General features: G+C 38.9%; 1 protein-coding gene across 10 annotated transcripts in view; it reads left to right on the forward strand.

Moving 5' to 3' along the window:
- The first annotated feature begins 1,603 nt into the window (after nt 1-1,603).
- The window catches only part of dysf (dysferlin, limb girdle muscular dystrophy 2B (autosomal recessive)), a 107,686-nt gene continuing 89,345 nt past the window's right edge, over nt 1,604-19,944 (forward strand). For 9 of the 10 annotated variants that reach the window (XM_036146653.1, XM_036146655.1, XM_036146659.1 and 6 more), the window contains exon 1: nt 1,604-1,904. In XM_036146653.1, coding sequence (XP_036002546.1) covers nt 1,817-1,904 — 88 coding nt within the window. In that variant the 5' untranslated portion in view covers nt 1,604-1,816. The remainder of the gene's footprint in view (nt 1,905-19,944) is intronic. The other variant, XM_036146656.1, reaches the window with a different exon arrangement.

Below are 19,944 nucleotides of genomic sequence, written 5' to 3' on the forward strand. Positions count from 1 at the left end.
GAGACAAATTACATATTTCAAGCATAAAGAGGATTTATAGAGCTGCAACACACACGGTAAGAAGTGGGGTCAATATACTGATCTTTATCTACAACTCTAAAGTTAGCACAAGGGCACACTCACTGTCTAAATGCCTGCAGCCAAGTGGGTCATCTTATAAATAGAGAAGGGCAACAGAAATCCCCTCCTGTCATATTCCAGCTTGCACAGACTAGCAAACATCATCCGTTGCGCTTGTCTGCATGTAATTAAGTGCGTTTTTTAATATTGTTCTTTACCAGTTGGTCAAGCAATGCCATTTAAAGTACTCGTGGGACATTTTACAGGACATGAGGTCAAACGTTCAAGCTGTGAAATCCCCCAACTGCATTTCTCTCTTGCTCTAATCCTCGTTGATCCAAAGCATGAGATTGGTCTCATCTCAGTCATATGGCCCAAAGTGGCGCTTTTCAGAGTTTGATCCAGACTAGTAATAACTTTCACATAGTTGGATAATAACTTGGAGACTAATATTTTATTTTGGTTATTTCTTTTTACCAAAATGTATTAGTTTAGAAGTGGGTGTTAGGGTTGGATACAGATACGGTTTGGTTTAAGTGGAATAAACAAGCTCAATCTTGCCCCATACATTTTGGACACACAACAATTTAATCTACTTTTCGTTTTAATTCAGAGGACCTGGGGTAGGATTTAATAAGCTTATACTTCTTCCAACCCACCTCAAATATAACAGTAAGCTGTTATGCTGAGGATGCTGTGTAATCTCATTTGATTATACATGTAGTATTTATTTGTTCTTTTACTTTGTGATATTAAGCCCCATTTAATGTCAAAATGTCAATCTTGCTTTACACATCCAGCCCTGAGTCACTTGTTCAAAAGTATAACCTATGTAAAGACCAAGCACATTTGGATCACTCCTCCGTTCTAAAAGATAATGTATTTATTTTTTTATTTTTTAGCTGTTTACTCCTGACCTATAAGCTTTCTTCTTCTTTTCTTTTCTGATCCGTACCACCTCCTGCTCATGTTTGGGTCCCTCTCAACCACAGCAAATGACATATGATGATCTAAAGTGAAGGATCTTATTTTACACTTTTTACAAGTGGTCTTCTGTAATACAACATTATACTGTGAGTCTGAAAAAGGTATTTACTAGCTTATGGTCGGTCAGAGCCCTTCTGGTTTGATGAGGGGGTCATACTCTCTCATTTAGGAGTTTTGTGGCTCAAATGTTGATCAGAAACACAAAAAAATGGAGGATGTAACTTTAAATCCCCAGAAAATAAAATGTTACAATAAGTTAAATTGGAGGATTTTAACATATTTGTATCGATATAATCAAATGCACGGCCTGAGCATGTGTTTGTGATCCCTTGGTTTCATGCAAAAAACTAAACAAAAAACAATCCAACGCCTGTCAAGTGCTGGTAAAGGCATCCTCTGAATGGAAACCTTCTCTCACTTTTTTGTCAGTGTGAAGAAAAAATGATTATGTGTCATTCAGGGTACGTATGACTGGAAAAATGAGCGTGTGTGTTGCCCTTTAAGCCAGCTGTGATTGAAGGGACAGGTTGTATGCATGAGTCAGCTGTTGGTGGGGTGAGGGAGCGCAGCGCCACAGCTCCACCAGTCGCTGTCCAAGTCCTTATTCATTCTCTCTCCTCTTCCCGTTTCCTCCTCTATCTTTAACTGGATCGTCCCTGATTTCCTAGACATGTCTTTGGGACCTGTGTGTCCGTCGTCTGGACTCCAGCGTGTGTGCTTATGTTGATGGGATCTAAAGGATTTGTGCCTGTGTGTGTGTGTTTGAACAATGTTGCGGGTCTTTATCCTGTGTGCGGAGCGTCTTCAAACGCCAGATGACGACATCAGTGACGCCTACTGCAGTGTCACCTATGAAGGTATGGACGGCGTGCGTGTGTGTGTTTGTCCGGGTCAGAGGGGAAAGTGAAAGCGAAGAAAGTTCAAAAAGCCAAAAATGTCTTCGCTTGTGTGCAACTGTGTTTTTCCTTGTTGAGGTTCTCACCGTGAAGTAGCTGCAAGGTTATTGAACAAACCCCCCTTCTGGTGTTAGGGTTTTACAGGGTGAGGCTGAAAACAGAAATAGAGGTGGACAGAGAGGAACAGGCGTTAGTATGATGGGAAAGAGTGAGCAGCTAAATCGAGGATGCAGTGACAGATGGGGAAGAAGAATGCCAGTGTTTTTCCTGTAAAGCCTGGCTGTGTTCATGGTTACCCCTCTGATCTTTCAGCAGAGCTCATCCTTTGGGAACTCCCACACTCCTCCCTCTCACACTCCTGCTCGCATGGTGTTGATATGTGGCGTCATTAGGGCAGCTGGTCCACCGGTTGGGTTGAAATCAGAGCTAGCAGACAGAGGTTTCTTAGACTGACCACTTACCAAGTTTTATATTATTTAACAACCAACTTTCAATAGATTAATCATTCAATGTTTTGAACGTTTGAATTATTTTAGTTGTCTTATCATAGCCGGGAGTTAAAGAGCTCAAGTGTGGACAGAAATCAGCAGTGGTCTGTTTCTTGCATAGTGAAGGAAGAGCTGCGTATGCATTTTTTTTTTTTTTGCACAAAAGCCAAGCTTGTTCCTAGTGAATGTGGGACTTCTGTTTGTGGCATCCATCGACTGGATGTCAAAATGTGTAGACGTTGAAGCGGAGGGTGCCTGCTTGGTTTGGCAACCTCAGGGACTCACTTTGCTTTTTTAGCAGATGATGTTGTTCTTTGGGCCTCTTCCAGCCATGACCCTCAGCATGCACTTGAATGGTTCACGTCCAAATGTGAAGCGGCTAGGACAAGAGTCAGGAATGTTTAGCTGTAGACCCAGTCTCAGGCTCAAGTGGAGGACTTCAAGTAGCTCTGTGGCGTTTTCACGAATTATAGCTGGGTGGGGCGGAAGGCGGATACTCTGATCCTGATCTGAACTGATCTGTTTCTCTAATATGTTGTAGTAAGGAAATAATAGACCCAACAATTCGTTTCAACTCAGTTCAATTTTATTTATATAGCGCTGATTCGTGATAAATGTCATGTCAAGACACTTTACAAAGTCAAATTCAATCAAATCATACAGATTGGTCAAAGAGTTTCCTCTCTAAGGAAACCCAGCAGGTTGCATCAAGTCTCTCCAAGCAGCATTCACTCCTCCTGAAAGAGCGTAGAGCCACAGAGGACAGTCATCTGCTTTGTTGATGGCTTTGCAGCAATCCCTCATACTGAGCATGCATTAAGCGACAGTGGAGAGGAAAACTCTCCTTTAACGGGAAAGGAAAACCTCCAGCAGAACCAGAACCAGGCTCAGTATGAACGGTCATCTGCCTCGACCCACTGGGGCTTAGAGAATCAGAATCAAGTTTAATTGCCAAGTAGGTTTGCACTTACAAGGAATTTGACTTGGTGTCGATGGTGCAGACAAAAAATAACAATACAGTATTATAAAAAGTAAAATGGATATATATACAGAAGCTGTATACACTCAGTAAACTAACGTTAATGTAACGCAGAAGCTTGTAAGTCCTGAACAGGGGAGAGAGACAGTGTCCAGTTTCACGGGCGGCTCTGGGCCTTGTTCATAAGGCCGGTAGCAAGACAGAGCAACAAGCAAAACTGTCTATTTACCGCTCCATAACTGGTAAACCAATGGGGCTGACCCTTGCCTAGGGTCAAGAAATATGGTTTCTGACCGGCAGAATGAGATCTTGCATAGAGTTAGCTGAAATTAACTTCCTCTGTAGGTTTCTAGATAGGGTGATGAGCCGCTTCATTCAGGAAAGCCTGGAGTAGAGTGCTGCTCCTCCTCAGCAAATGGAGTCAGATAATTCAGTCACCTGATCCGAATGGTTTTGGGTTTCTCCTTTCATTGCCTGTCCCTCTGGACCCTGGAGCAGACCAGGAATCTACATCCTACCAGCTTTGAGAAGATCTTGTGATCTCCTGGGACGAGCTGAAGAATATCATAAGGCCGATTAAAGTCTTGGCTTCTCTTCTCAATTTCTTAATTTCAGTTGTAATGTATATATATCACAAAAAAACTTCAAAGCTATTTAATTTATTGAATCTTGTATCTCCACTCATTCTTCAGCACTATTATTGCATTGCTTCTCCCCCCTCTCAGTTTCCAGTAATTTGATCAGATGAATAGATGGGGCACTGAGTCGTGGCTCCTCTCCGGGTCAGAACAGTAAGGATGTAACAAACCTGATCACTGCTACTTTATCTTATCTCTGCATTATGCATGTTAATGCAAAAGAATATGGATTGTCTCTGGCATAGAATAGACAATGGTACAGACCATGCTCATCATTTAGAGACAATAACGATGTCTAAAAAGCCTTAAATGAGTTAATTTTTTTTTAAGTAGCACCTGACAAATCTGAAACAAATTGAAAAAAAAAGTATATTTGCTCAGTGGAAATAATTAATTTGCATTGAGAAACAATTTCGTACCATCACACCTGTAACTAATTATGATAATATAGTATATAACTTCTTCTTTCGGGTCCTTAATGTTTCTCACACAACTTTTCCAACCTCGTAAATTGTGTCGTTTATGATTTTACTCCTGTTTTGCGTTGTTATTCTTATGGCTGCTTCCTTGGCTAGCAACATTTAATCTCAGTGGGACTTCCTGGTTAAATGAAGGTAAATGCATAAATAAACTAGTTATTTCATTTATTAGAACTTTGTCACTCATATATGTCACTTTTATAATAATTTTTCTTAAATACTACAAATTGATCAGTCAGCATTTCAACATAGTTTTGTCTACAGAGTTTTTCTTTAGTCGAGTTTAAGGAAACATTTAGTTTGACAAAGTTCTAAGACTTGAACTTATGACTCTGTTTAAGCACAAAGGTTTCCCTGTGTAATATAGGCCAGAGCCTGCAGCAGGGTTTTAGACACCACACACAAACTTGTGACTATCCAGGCAAAAATCTGGTACTGAATAAAACCCATCATGAACACTTATCCAGATATTTACCATTCAGCTGTCTGCTATAAATCCCAAGCAGCCTTTACACAAGATCTTTGTGTTTAAGTGAGACATGAGTTTACTGTTGTTCTGCTTTTTATTTTTGCATTTCTCTCTAAATACTATCCCAGTGTTGGCCAAGAAAATTATCTTCTTATTGCTCAGATTGTGACGGACGCATATTTTAAACTTCAGCATTATGATTTAAAAGTTAGATGTTTAAACATTGTTTCAGATACAGTATTAAAGGCCCTCGGTAACAGTGAGCGTAGGAAGATGTGAAACAAGGTCATCATTTTGTAAATAACTAGAATAATTCATGTATTTAACAAGCCACTATAGAAACTCATGACAAAGGACAAAAAAGAAGTCTGGTTTTAAGGTTGAAGATGTAAAACTATACTACAGGGCATCAAAGATTTCGTACACTTTGCCAGATTTAAAGAGATTTCTCATATATTTTAATGTGTGCTTCTGTTGAGATTTTACAAACAGTAAAGGTCTTATCTACGGTTAAAAAACGCTCTTGTGATGTAAACAAAATTGCTCATCTAATTAAACACCACAGAAAGTAAGTTAATGTTAATGATCGCCCTGATTATATCCAAAATGCTTTCCTTTTAGTTCAGTTCAATGCAATTTATAAAGCATCATCTCAAGGCACTTTCCAAAATGAAATTCAATCACATTATACAGATTGGTCAAAAGGTTTCCTCTCTAAGGAAACCCAGTAGATTGCATCAAGTCTCTCCAAGCAGCATTCACTCCTGAAAGAGCGTAGAGCCACAGGGACAGTCGCCTGCATTGTTAATGGCATTGCAGCAATCCCTCATACTGAGCAAGCAAGAAGTGACAGTGGAGAGGAAAACTTCCTATTAACCAGGGTCAGTGTCGTCTGGTCATCTACCTCAATCGACTGGGGGTTAGAGAAGGCACAATGAGAGAGACAAAAAAAAACACAGAAGCACACATTGATCCAGTAATCTGTTCTACATTAGATGGTAATAGCAGGTGATCTGTCTCCCCTGGATGATGTCACAGCTGACAGAACGCCAGACCAGGTGTACCTACTATGATGAAAAATAAGAGAGAGCAAAAAGTTAAAAGCTGAAATAGTTATGGAGCTTAAGCAAAAAATTCAAACTGAAGAAACTCTATTGCCTACCTCCATCAATCAGAGACTCATCCGTCTCCGACGCAAGGCAATCAGCTTTGAACTTCTCCTCCTCGAAGCCAATCAGCATCCTGGGTTCATCTTAAAAGAACTCCACATCCTCGTCTCGGCCTTCTGCTCAGCGAGCAAGCAGTGGCTGCACCGTGTCTCTGATGACCCTGATTCAACCCGCCTCCATCCCCTTCTCCACCATCGTAGCAAGCTTCGCCTGGCTTTCCTACGGTCCTCCTTCAACCTCGTCCCTATCAGAGTGTAATTCCTCCTGGACTCTTACGGAATTCCCAGCCACTCATTAAAACGGTCCGGCAGAAGACCGCCATGTTGAGCCTGGTTCTGCCAGAGGTTTCTTCCCAAAGGGGAGTTTTTCCTCTCCACAGTCGCTTCATGCTTGCTCATCATGGACAGTTCATGCAAACCTGTGTTTATCAAGTTGGACATCTAGCTCTAATAGTTCATCATATGGACTGAACAAACTTTATTATCTCCACTCCACCACCAGTTTCAGGCCTGGGGGGAAATATCCCTATTCTCATACGCCTGCTTATGCATATTGAAGTATAATTCAGCGTGAATTTTTCCTGCCGAGGTCTGAGCGCCAAACTCTTAAAATATTGTATCAATAAAATTCTTCTGATTGCCTTTTCTTTCTGTGTGAGTTTTTCAGATTGAAATGTTACGATCTCCGTTGCCATCATTTGTTTGTTTGACATTCATGAAATTTTTAAATTTTTTTAATAAACGATCCCGAGGAATGGTACCATTGCTAGTAATGTTATCTAATCTTCCTTGCAGTTTTCTCACTTATGTCATTATACACACACTGCTATGACTTTTAAACACTCAATATATCATATTAGCTCTGCTTAGTTTAGCTAGTTTGTTAAACTGTTTGTTTAACAGAGGGAGATACTTGATATTAGTGCTAACATGTTAATACTAGCCCTAAACATCTCCTGAAGTTCATGTTAATTTACTATAAGCATTGTTGACATTTAAGAAGTTATTAAAGGATAGCTCCCTATTGACCTTGGTTTGCACAGTCGCTATGCTATTTTTTCACTATTAAAATATTATAGAGAGAAAGGATACCAGATGAAGCACAGCGGTGCTACCATGCCAATACTAGCCCAAAAATCTCCAAAATGTTTTATTTATGTTAATTCACTATAGCAATTTTCATCATGTTTTTGTTTGACATTCAAGAAGTTAAGACTGCCTTTCATCCTCGCCATTTTACTTTCATGTAGACTTAAGATTAGGCTGTTCAAATTGAATGTAAATGAGTCAATCATTACTTTCATTTGTTGCCAAATATTGAGATGTTAAAACATAATTACCTTTTAGTTAATGTTTCTTTATTGAGTATAACTTTTGGCGAGTATGCAGATAAGTGGGTGTATGTTTAGGTAAGTTATTTGATCTGGGTTGGTAAAGCACTGGGGATTGTGTTCAAACTGGGTTGCTTACCTGAACAACCGAGGATTAGTTCACCTTATTGTTAAACAAAAGGTTTAACAACCAAAGGAAATGTCTTGTTGAGTTCATTACTTTAAAAGACATCATAACCAATAACTGTAAGAATTTTACCATTGCCTATAGATTTTTCTTATATTAATAAAAAAGTTCTTGATACTCTATAACACTTTAGACAATAGACAAAACAGAAGGATAAAAAGCGACTTATAAAACTTAAAGGAGATCAATCTAAAACACATGTTTGCAAAAGCTAAAAGACTTGAGCTAAGACTTGAAGTTGAAGTTAAAATTAAAGATAAAGTGCAGCAATTAGACCTTAAATCAGGACCTAATTTGAAACAGCAAGAGTTATAACATGATTCATAGAGAATATGCATTTTTTTTTATTTGATCAACTTTACTTTTTGATATTCTACTAATGTTTGTCCTAAAGTTTACTTTCGCTTTCTTTCCAAATTAATGTAACATTGTGGAAACAGTTTACCACCAGTAGGTGGCGCTATGTTACTGTGTGTCCTTTTATTTACCATAGTATGAGCCTAAAATAAGTGGTTTTTGAATAAAAGCAATACATTTCCAAATGTAGGTTAGTCAAATAATATGTCTGAAATGGTAACTGATGTTTAATACAATTAGGTGAAGCAAAATATGATAGTACTGTAGCTACATATTTTAAACAAATAACTTTTTAAAGCATTTTTTAGTTAAATTATTAGTTTTTTTTTTATTTTTACATATGAGTCGAATCCTGCAGACATTTCTGTTAAAATCACAAGTAAAACTGTAGATTCTGTAAAATATTTTAAAAAGTATAACAAGCCTAACACAGTTTGTTATGGTTTTGAAAACATCAGGACATTTAGCCATCTTGGTTTACCGAAAACATCAGATTAAAATCAGACCTAAACAGTTACCAAAAAGAGCAAGTCAAATGAAGGCACTGACAGAGAGGAAACGGGTGTAGGGAATAGAAAAAGATATTATTCTGGAAAATATTTGGTTGAGAAGGGAACAATCATGAGATAAGAGAGGAAAAGAGCACAGGAAATGTTGAGATTTCCTTTGGATGTGAGGTGTGTGTTCCTGACAGGCTCGCTTAGGGCACTTCTTCTCCACAGCAAAGTCAGACAGAGTCAGAAGGAGACAAGAAATAAACCAGAAAGATTCCTTGAGAAGAAAAAACTTACTTTACTTTTACTCTGTAGATTCTGATCCAGACAGAGACAAAACGGGAGAACAATCCGTGGATAACCAGCATCACTTTTTTTGGCTTTAAAGAACTTTAATTGGTGGATATCTTTTTTTTTTTTGGAAGGAGCAAAGAAGATTTTTATTCTACCAACCCATCCAAGGTTGATTACTTTGGATGCCTTTGGATCATTACGTAGCTCATCTTTTGTTCATGTGAGCCATCGCCTCTTCTGCCCTGGATCCTTACGATCTTCTGAACTCAGCGACCCCTCATTCATTCGGCTCTGAGGGAGTTCTTCAGAGCCCCGTTTGAATCTGCTTTAGCCATGTTACGGTGCGTTCTTCAGCGGGCTAACAACTTAAGACGATCAGACCCTCTGGCCAGTGTCACGTTTAGAGGTAAGGGAATGGTTTGGGGCTCTGGTGAAAGGTGTGTCAAATCATCTAAAACCTCCTGTTTTCATCAATATCCTGAATAACATTAAAATGAACACAGTACCAGCTGAAACCTGGGATTAGAGATGATCAACAAATCACAGATTTCTCACAAAAGTTTACCATTTGCTTGGTTATGTTTTACACATTTGTTCCAGGATTTTACCATATTATTTAGGCCAGCTTGGATTTTAACGTAAAGTATATATAAATTGATGCTTAACTTCTTGCAACAGCATCTTATAGTGAAATAGACAATATTAATCATGTTTCCCATATCAGTTTTCTTAAGTCTTCAAACTAATACTAAGTATAATTACTCTAGAAATACTAATTGATAAATGTCATTTAAATCTATTTTTAAAAGTCTAGAATGTGCAACTTCAGCTTGGTTTTGTTAAAGAGTGAATTGTTTTCATAGTAAAAATATTACAGAAGATTAACTCTCCCACTAGTTTTAAATCAGTGCTGTTGATGTACTACTACTCTGTCTTAATATAATGTAACTCGACTTGTCTTTTCACAATTTAAATAACTCATATAATTTATTAGTCTAAATTTGGTTAGGTTTGGTGTCAAAAGCACTCATTTTTGATTTGGAAAGAGTTTATAATAATATGGCATCAATGTAAAATTTTCACAAGGTAAAAGATGTTTATTATATCACTAAATAAATGGAAAATAAAAGTAGAAAAGTTAATGTTTTGTAAATTTGAAGTAAAATTAGCTTCAAGATTGGCTGTTAATTTTCTACGTCTGTGTTGTTATTGAAGTGTTGAATTGTTAGCTTGTTTGTGAAAGCAAGCTAACGTTGCTTACTCTTTGAACTTTAATCAGGAAATAAGTCTATGTTGTCATTATTTATTCCAACCACGCTGGTTTAGCTGAAGCAAGATGCTAATTTGCTTTGTTAAATAAAAGGAGAGGAAGCGTTACTGTACTAGCGATAATGTTAATTATCACCACAAGGCTTTCATTTATGTTGTCACTATGTTGCGATGTTAAAACAGCATATTAGCCTAACTTAGTTCAGTAAAGATACTAATTTGCATACTTAATAAAATATTAAAGAGAGGAAGAATATCAGTACCAACATCCTTACAGTAGTGCTGTGTTTTTCACTTAAATGTCACTTGTGCCATTGTTATTATTTTTGATCGCCATTCACACAGGTAAGATAGCAAATTAGCCTTGCTTAGCTCAGCATAGTGACTAACTTGGTCATGGCGAGGAGGAATATCAGTTCTAACTCACTAAAATATATTCCTATTGGAAATCATTCAAAACAGTTCTTAATTAAAAAATAATTTATTCATCATTGAAGGGTCAAATGTGAGTAAAAATTTGCTAATCCAGAAATATAGGAAAAACTTTGAATCTATTTTTTTTTTCTTTTGTTATATGCCTATGTCCAAAACAATTCTAATTTGAGAATTATCTTGGTAGTAATCTAGTTACCAGTTATCTAGTTAGCTCCAACACAATGACTTGATTACATCCTCAACATGTCATTAAGATCAGCAGAGGGCCCATTACAAGCTATTCATTTTTGGCTAAGTTTTATATCCATAAATGTAAGACTACTATGATTAAACCCTCGTGTTTCTCTTTTTTAAAGGAAGCAACAACTTATTGTTCTACTTTGTCCTCCGCCAATAACAAAAAAGCTATTAAATCTTTATGCTCCAAATTCAAAGTATTTATGTAATCCCTTTACATGCTGCTATGTGTAGCTTTACTTTATTGCTATTTTTACTTTTATTTAGTAATTTTTTTGTTTATTATTATTATTATTTTATGAGCCCCTGACGATTGTTCACTGGAAATTGTACTAATTTCTTTTTGTATATTATAAAGAATATTCTTCTAAGCAATTCGTTTGACTCAGGTGTGTTAAACAAAGGGAATGTTTATAACACACAGGAAACTGGCTCTTGAGCAGCAAAGAAACAAACAAAAAAAAAACACAAACATGAACAAACACTGTCTAAAGAAAAGTTCAAAAAGGAGTCTATACAACTTTTACCGATAAGTAAATTTGAGTTGAAAGTAAGTAAGTAAGTAAGTAAGTAAGTAAGTATTGTAAGTAATTTCCCCCTGGGATCATTAAAGTATGTCTGAGTCTGAGTCTGAAGTAAGTAAGAAGACAACAAACTCAAAGGAAAAAACTTTGGTCAGTCAAATTAATCACAACTGATCTGAGCTTCCATCTGCTTGGTCCTGTCTTGGCTGGACAAAAGTCAGGTTATTTGCTCATCCAGTTATCCATCTGTGTTGACACTCTAAAACAGCAGGTTCTGGGTTTTTTGGTCCAGTTTCTCACTTTCTTTCTGGTTCCACTCTCTGAATTCGGAGCAAAACTGTTAAGGGGAAAAGAAGTGAACTTGCAGAGTTAGTGTTGAAGCTTCTCTAGCTGATGGGGAGGGGAAATCTTGCAGTAAAGTACACATAATTAGGTTCAATGCAGAAAAAGAAAATTGTGGCGAGCAAAACGATTTTGCATCCAAATGTGGTTGGGTGAACAAGCTCTCCTGGTTCGTTCGTCTGAGCTGCTTCAAACTACGGGGAGAGAGTTAAGCACATATCAACAAATCAATCGATATAATGAAGTTCTGTAGATAAGCATGTTCTTTTAACACATTACACATAAATCTCTATTCAAAGTAATGAGTAATGGATTATTTCAAAAGCTGCATGGACTCCTAAACTAGTACAATACAATTTTTCCCTTTAAAGGAAACTTTTTGACATCTATAGACAGTCAAACAACCAGTTTTTGATCCTCACACATCAGGGTAAGAACATGTTGACAACCTCAGTGATATCAAAGACTATTTTTAGGCCAATCTAAAGTCAAAGCATCGGTGGAAGTAACACAGAGACGGAAAAGGTAACATTTTTACAGCGCAGTATGGGATGAAGCAATGGGTTTCGGTGCTCTTTTGCACATCCACTGGGTCCAGACATGGACTACTGGGACATTGGTCTGCCCAATATGAACCTCCTGGCCTCATGCAAACCCACAATATAAAAATAAGCCTGTGATTTGACTGAGTGACCCATTGGGTAACACTGACACCCATCTGTGCCTGATCTTGATACTCCTATATTTGATTTGTAAGGAGCTGATCTGTTATATATATAGGGAAATAAATATAGGGAAATGTCTATTTATTTAACTCTGCTCCCACTAAATGGGTCTTTTCCTTTAAATTTGATGAAACGTGTTGGCATTCGTGCTATTTCCAGCCGTTCTTCGCTCATCAGAGTAGAGTTCAAACATCCAGAAACTGGAGCCTTGTTAAAACATAAAGCATACTGAGCTATGCAAGTTAAAAAAAAAAAAATCTAATTTTGGATATGAGAACAAAACGTTCTGGCTAGATTCAGCCTCCGGTTTACACCCGTATTAGGAACAATATAGGCCTGAAAGGATAACAAAGTTGTAGCAACCATTCTACCTGTTCATCACGTTGTTTGTCCAACTTTTTTGTTCTTTCCACGAGTTGGTGTTTGCCTCCTTAATGAGGTGAACTCTGTTTTCAGCTTCCTGCCTTTGTTCTGCCACAATTTCCTGGTGCCATCAGACATTTACCTTCCTACTGCAGCCTGAACTTATATCCAATCTTGAGTGCTAAAATAAAGTCCTGCACCAAAACCAGTGCAACTCCGAACAATGGACAGGGGAACAACAGCAACAAGCAATGCTTTGATATCTGTTATTTCTGTTATTCAAAATGATTAATTTTTAATTCAGTGCCGACAGCTGTGTGTCTAAAAATTAATGTGGTGAGTTTCCCTTTCCTGGTATGTGGCGTCTGATTGGATGGAAACCTTTTGTAAGCTTGAATGGAAAAGCTGAAGTTATTTATAAAAGTATTCACACCTGTTTAACTTTTCCACCTTTGGTCACATTAGTCATGAACTTTCACAATCATTTTTATGATATTCAAGCCAGACACAGAGTCTGTGTTTGTTATAAAGGGCCGAGATGAATGCTAAGCAAATGAAGGAAGGCTGAACATGCAGAATCAGGCTGGAGCAGAAAACAGGCCAAAAAAGGCAAGGCTAAACCCACTAATCAGTGAGCAGTTCACATCGTGACCAGAGTAGGCGACCGATAAGTCCCCCAGAACTGGTCTGAGCGAGCACTTATCTTCGTAGGAGCACTATGACGCTAGCATCCCGCACAAGCTCTAGCCACTGAACTAGTGAGGGCAAGCCGAGCACTGGAACACAGGAAAGGCAGGCTGAGCACACGAGCTCTGGGAGAAAACATGCAGGCAGTGAGATAAGATGATCTGGCAGGGTTTGTGGGAGGAGGGATTAAATAGAGTCACAGGTGAACTGGCTTGAGCCTTATTAGCTGCAGCAGGTGGAACTGATAAGGGAGAACAGAGTGGTGGGTGAAGGAAACCAGAGCATCAGTCAATCAGCCCCAAAACACAAGTAAAAGCCCAAATCTTGACATGTAATCCACCAGCGTTAGGGTGGATGTCAGGTCTCGACTTTGACTAGACCATTCTGAGACATAAATATGCTTCGATCTAAACCAGGGGTCCCCAACTTTTTTGAAATTCAGAGCTACTTCATCGGTACTGTGTCAGACGAAGGGCTACCACTACTGACCTTTTAAAAAAAAAAAAAAAAAAAAGAGATATTCTTATTTTTAATGTGTGTTTGCAAAAGTAGAGCAACAGACTAAAGTAACATTTTAGAGGCAGCTCACTGGGGGGGTTGTGCTAGTTTTAGAAAGGGCTTGAGGGTCCCACATGTGGTCTCTGGGGGCTACCTGGTGCCCATGGGCCCTATGTTGGTGACCCCTGGTCTAAACCATTCTATGATAGCAATGGCTGTACAGTACATTCAGAGTCACTGTTCTGTTGGAAGAATCAATTAAATTAAATTCAATTCAATTTTATTTATAAAGCGGCAATTCATGAAACATGTCATCTCAAGGCACTTTCCAAAGTCAAATTCAATTAGATTATACAGATTGGTCAAAAACATTTCCTATCTAAGGAAACCCAGTTGATTGCATCAAAGTCTTAGCAAGCAGCATTCACTCCTCCTGAAGAAGTGTGGACAGTGGACAGTCGTCTGCGTTGTCCATGGTTTGCAGCAATCCCTCATACTGAGCAAGCATGAAGCGACATGATGAATTTACGAGCTAGTCTTTTACCGCCTCTAATGGAATTTCTTCCTGTACTTAGTGTAATCCACCTTTCCATCAACTTTGTCCAGCTTCCATGTAAAGTAGCTCCATGAAAAGCAGCTCCACGGCACAATGCTGCCGTCATTATGTTTCCCCAAAGGCATGGTGTGTTCGGCGTGATGTGCAGCGGTAGTTTTCTGTTGCACAAGGCAATTCGCACCTTGGTCAAAATGTTCAGTTCTTCTCTCTTCTGACCAAAGCACCTACTTCCAGATGTTGGCTGTCTGCTACACGGCTTATGGTTTGACGTCTTATAGCTTTCTCTTAACAATGGCTTTCTTCCTGCCACTTTTCCACAAAGGATAGATTTATGGAGTGCAAAACTAAGAGCTGCCGTGTAAAAGTGATTCTCCCACCTGAGCTGTGGATCTCCGCAGCTCCTCCAGAGATGTCTATGAGGGTTTCTTTGTGTTTTTGGACGATGTGGGATGCTTAATATTTGGTATATTGTTTTAAAGCCTAAGTCTTTAAACTTGGGGCCTGTGCACAGGACAATGTTTTAACTATGATCTATGTGCGCATGACAGTAACGGAAACGTACAAAATGATGTCATTTTCCAGCCATGCCACTAGTGGGCGGTATATTCTTTGAAACTTAAGGACATCCATACAAACACTCCTTGCTTCAAAAGAAAACACCACTACGCTGCACATTTGCCAGCGGGCTTCCCCATCCAGGTGGATTCTGTTTTTCCTGTGTACACGACAACGAAGACTGGGATGTTTTCAAAGCATTACTTTTTGGAACCTGTTTATAAATCAAACCATTTTCAGTGAAACGCTCGCCGTTGTTGTGTATACAGACACTAAAAACGCAACAAAGCTTCTCCGTTTTTTACCAAAAAATGGGCGTTACACAACTTTACCTATGTCTGCTTAGTTTTCATGAGACTGTTTGTTCACTAATACTAACAGACCGCTGAGGCGTTAACAGAACAGCTAAATTTATATTGATATGTTACAAACAGGAGGACTGTTCACTAATAAGGTACCTTCTGGAGGCAGTTTGTTGCAATAAATTAATTTATGAAGGGTTATGGGGGTAAAGGGATACAGATTGCATGCCACACTTTAAGGCTTGTGTTAGTAAAACAATTTGTAAAGCTTCCACTCGCTTTGTGTTGGTCTCACAGGGGTAGAAATAGGCACCGAAACCAGTTGGCGGTGTTGGACAGCACTTACTGAAATTAGAGCAGAATGAACACAGAGGGCCAATTCTGTCACCAAACAGCTGGGTAGAACCATTTTACATTTACAGGCCCATCCTTTCCTGTAAATGTCACAACACCAGACATTTTTCACTCTGTGGGTTTTTAAACCACTCAGGGACTTGCAGCGAGCAATTGTTTCACTCTGGAAGACAGATACCACGTCCATTTATAGAAATTCTGACGGTGCAGCAAGGAAACAGTGGGAGGAGAAGCAGACAGAGCTGTCGTATGGGTGTAATAAATCCTAGTTGAAATATAAACATAGGAAGGGACTGATACCACTGGAACCTGAAAGATTCCTGCAGAAGATTACTCTATTTACAGGAAGAAAAAAGGTTTCTGCTTATCACAGCTATTAACCCAGTTTATATTTCTAAGCTATTAAGTCCTTCTGACGCTGCAGCTCTGTGACACTTTGACGATATCGTGCGGGTCCATTTCAGTCATTCCTGGATCTGTTTGTGTCTGCAGGTGCAAAAGCGATTGAGTTTGACAGCATGCGCTCGTGTTTGTGAGCTGAAAGAAGGATTTCCGGACAAACAATACACCCCCCCCCCCCTTCATCCAAACAAGGAATAAAAAAAACGTGAAACCCTGCCACTTAATCCCTGCCCCATGCTGATTATAATCTGGAATCGTTGCCTTGCATCAGCGTGTTCAGTTGTCAGGATTTGAATCGCCCTACTCATAATTTATTGGTGTGTTTGCACAATAGCGCTGTTAAGAAAAGAACAAACTCCTCACCGGCTTCTGCTGTCGAAACAACACACGCAGTAACGCACACGGACAGACAGACAAACACATGGGCCGGGCAGAGCTAAACTTAGGTTTCCCATGCGGAGTTCACTCAGCGTCCTGTTCTATTCTCAGACGCTGGTAGAAAATGTGCCAAGCTCAACCAACCAGGAAGTGAACACAGATTCAAACTAAGATACCAACCCGAGGGACATTTACGGCTTCACACACACACACAAAAAGTAATGCAACCTCTCGACCTGTGTGTGGAAGGGTGGGGATGTTTTTTAATATATCCTCTAAGAACGGAGGTCCACTTGCGTAGGTGCTCTTGTGTGTGTGTGTGTGTGTGTGTGTGTGTGTGTGTGTGATTCCTTTCTTGGCCATGAGTGGGTCTAATGAGGGTTGTGTGTTGGTGTGCGTCCTGAAAATGAATGATGGAAGCGGGAAAAACAGGAAAGCAAACAAGATTTTAAGGGTAAGCGTTACAAGGGGTGGAGGCTTGTGTGTTTTTGCTTTTTTAACTTTAAGAACACAAGCAGCAAAACAACGAAAAACACTTATAGATTGATCAAGTTGTGTGGTTTTTGGTCAGAAGGACTACCATTTGTGTTTGGGGAAAAATAACTTGATTACATCTTAATTTGTTTCATGCAATTTTATGCTTTTGTCGATTTAAATTTAAGTCAAAATAAACTCTCAGAAGAAAATACAAATTAGATGTACACAAAATCTGGAAGTACTTCCAAATAAGAGACTGCTTTAAAAAGGAGATCAAGTTGGACCCTTCTGGAGTGAATTGTTGCTAAAGCATATCAGGGAAGCAATAAGATTGACATCCTCATGATATTAAGGAATAATATTAACAATAAACATTTAGCTGAATATTTTAAGGTGAAATGGAAGAACATAATGCATAAATTTCAAATGAAATATAAAAGGAGTTGAAGGAGGTTGCATTGAAAAATAAGATCCAGTGGTTTTGTCACATCAAAAATGAAAAATAAGCATCTGCACAGCTGACAGAAATGTTAAGCCTTAAATCTTTTAATGTAGACAACTATCACATATTTTGGAAATGTGAAAAAGGTACTACGACCACTTGCGATAAATACTTGATCAAAATGCTGCTGGTGGCAGCAAAGAAAGCCAGCACCAAGAACTGGGGATGAGAAACTACGCAAAGCACAACTGAGCAGAAATTCGAAAAAAATTGACTCTATGCAAGACTAAATGATAAAAGTGGACGCTAATAGTAAGGCAAGGCAAGGCAAATTTATTTATATAGCACAATTCAGTACAGAGACAATGCAAAGTGCTTTACATGATTAAAATATAGGAAAATAAAACAGAATAAAAGCAACTAGGGATAGAATGTAGAAACAAAAAAGAACATTAAAAACAGTAAAGCAGTTTAACTGAAACATTCAAAGGCAATTTTAAACAAATGTGTTTTTAATCTTGATTTAAAAGAACTCAGGCTTTCAGCACTTTTACAGTAACTGACAGGCACCTCTTAGTTTAGTTTATTTGTTGTGTTGATTGAAAATTTAAGTGGAAAGAGCAATATTTATCAAAATTGATCAAAAACAGAATAAAAACATTGATTCTTCCAAAACTTCAGCTCAAATTCATCTTTCGGGTGAAATCTGGTTGACTTCAAGTTTTCTAAAATGTCTTTATTTTAACTGCATTTGCTTGAATTGAAGGAGATGCCCTTGTCGTTCTACCTTCTGCTTCTAAGAAGTCACAAGCAATTGAAACCAGATATTACTACACTGAAAAAATAATACAGAACCTTTTTTCCCCTCACTGTATGACCTTTCCAGTTGTAGGATGTTGGGTTTGCTTCATCGGGCCATCTGGCCTCTGGATAATAAAAGCTGGTGTGGCGCTGGCACATAGTCAAAGATGTTCCCAGAGCAGCTTGGACTTCACCAGGGTTGCTCCTTCTTTGCAATCCTGCTTTAGATTTTCACCAAAGGGAGTCTTAGGGTGGTTCTGAAGGGGGAACATGTTTGGCCTGAGAACCTGCATATAGCCTGGCTCTGTAGGCATTGTTAAAGCAATCTCTAACTGTTTAGTGGTTTATTTTAATTAGTGGAGCACAGGTTAGTGATGCCAACATTTGGGTTAGCTGTGCTCACCATTGGCCTTCAGTAGAGTAAGTTCCTCTTAGTACAAGGCAATGTTTTTTTTTAACTTAGCAGAAACAGAAAGTTAAAAGTGAAATAAAGGAAGGGAAAAAGATGAGGAAAAACATTAAAAGAGAGAAAAGGTGGAAAAAAATGGGGCTGAGGCTAAAGAGAGTACAAGATAACATCCTCAGAGTCTGCTTCTACACCTGCAAAGAGAGATATAAAAAGAACAGCAAAACCAAACAAAAAAGTATTACAGGTACAAACAACACCTTGAACACGTCAAATTAAAAAATACAAAGTATTGTTTAATATAAGCTGAATAAAGTGACAGCCAAAGCTAACTATAGGGTTTATCTGTATATAAGTGTATATAAGTGTTAGCACCTGGATTCAAGCACCTTTAGGGACACATCTAAAGGTTGCAGGACACCGGCCCTTGAGGACTGGACTTTGACACCTGTGTGTTAAAGATCCTGGTTGTATACATGAGGTTTGTCCATAAGTAAAAAGCTCAATAATGGTTGCAAGAAGCCATAGAGGTGGACACCGGGAGACGAGAGCCCCAGACGTCCGACTGAGGGTGTTTTGGCCACCAGAGATGGACTGTGACCAAACGACCGAAACCCTTGATACAAGCAACTGAAAAGAGCTACCTGGACCCAGCCTTAGACGTAAAGAGGTTCTTCATCAAGGGGAATAGAGGAGACTTTGCTCCTCTGCAAAGAAAAGATTAAACAGAGGTAATTCAGGTTTTTGATTGGGACGCCTTGTTTTGGAGGTTTTCTATTCTCACCTCATTGGTAAAACACCAGGGGGCAGTTTTCGGACGTGCTGGAGCAACTAACCATCTGCTGGTCAGAGACGGAGAGCATTGCTGGACTGGTAACTTCCATCACTTCAGCCCAAGCAAGAAGAAGACAATGGAATAACAGATGAATGGATTATCTATAGTCGCTCACGCTGTGGGAGAGTTTCTTCGGTTGTGTCCAGTTGCGTCACGGACCAGACAATGAGCATTGTTTTTATTTCCTCCTGTCCGGATGGATCGGACTTTGTGTCTGGGTCCGTTCCTCTTTTCGATAAAAACCGAATAAAAACGAGGGAGGATAAGAGTCCTCGTCTGCAAATGTTAATAATTCAGGCTCCTATGTGAGTGCTCATAGTTTGTCTCTCCGTGTCCTGAGATGACCTCTGTATACGCTGATCTGAAATTAGCTGTTCAGAGCTCCCCTGTGTGGTCGATCCCATGTTCTGCCTGCTCAGTGTCCCCCATCACCCTTCACTTTCTGTCTGACAGGCAGGAAATCAGAGCTCAGGACTTTATGTTACAGGAAATGACAGAAAGATAACACCCACACACGATATTGTTTTTG

This window comes from Fundulus heteroclitus, chromosome 14, assembly GCF_011125445.2.
Source record: "Fundulus heteroclitus isolate FHET01 chromosome 14, MU-UCD_Fhet_4.1, whole genome shotgun sequence".
NCBI lineage: Eukaryota > Metazoa > Chordata > Actinopteri > Cyprinodontiformes > Fundulidae > Fundulus > Fundulus heteroclitus.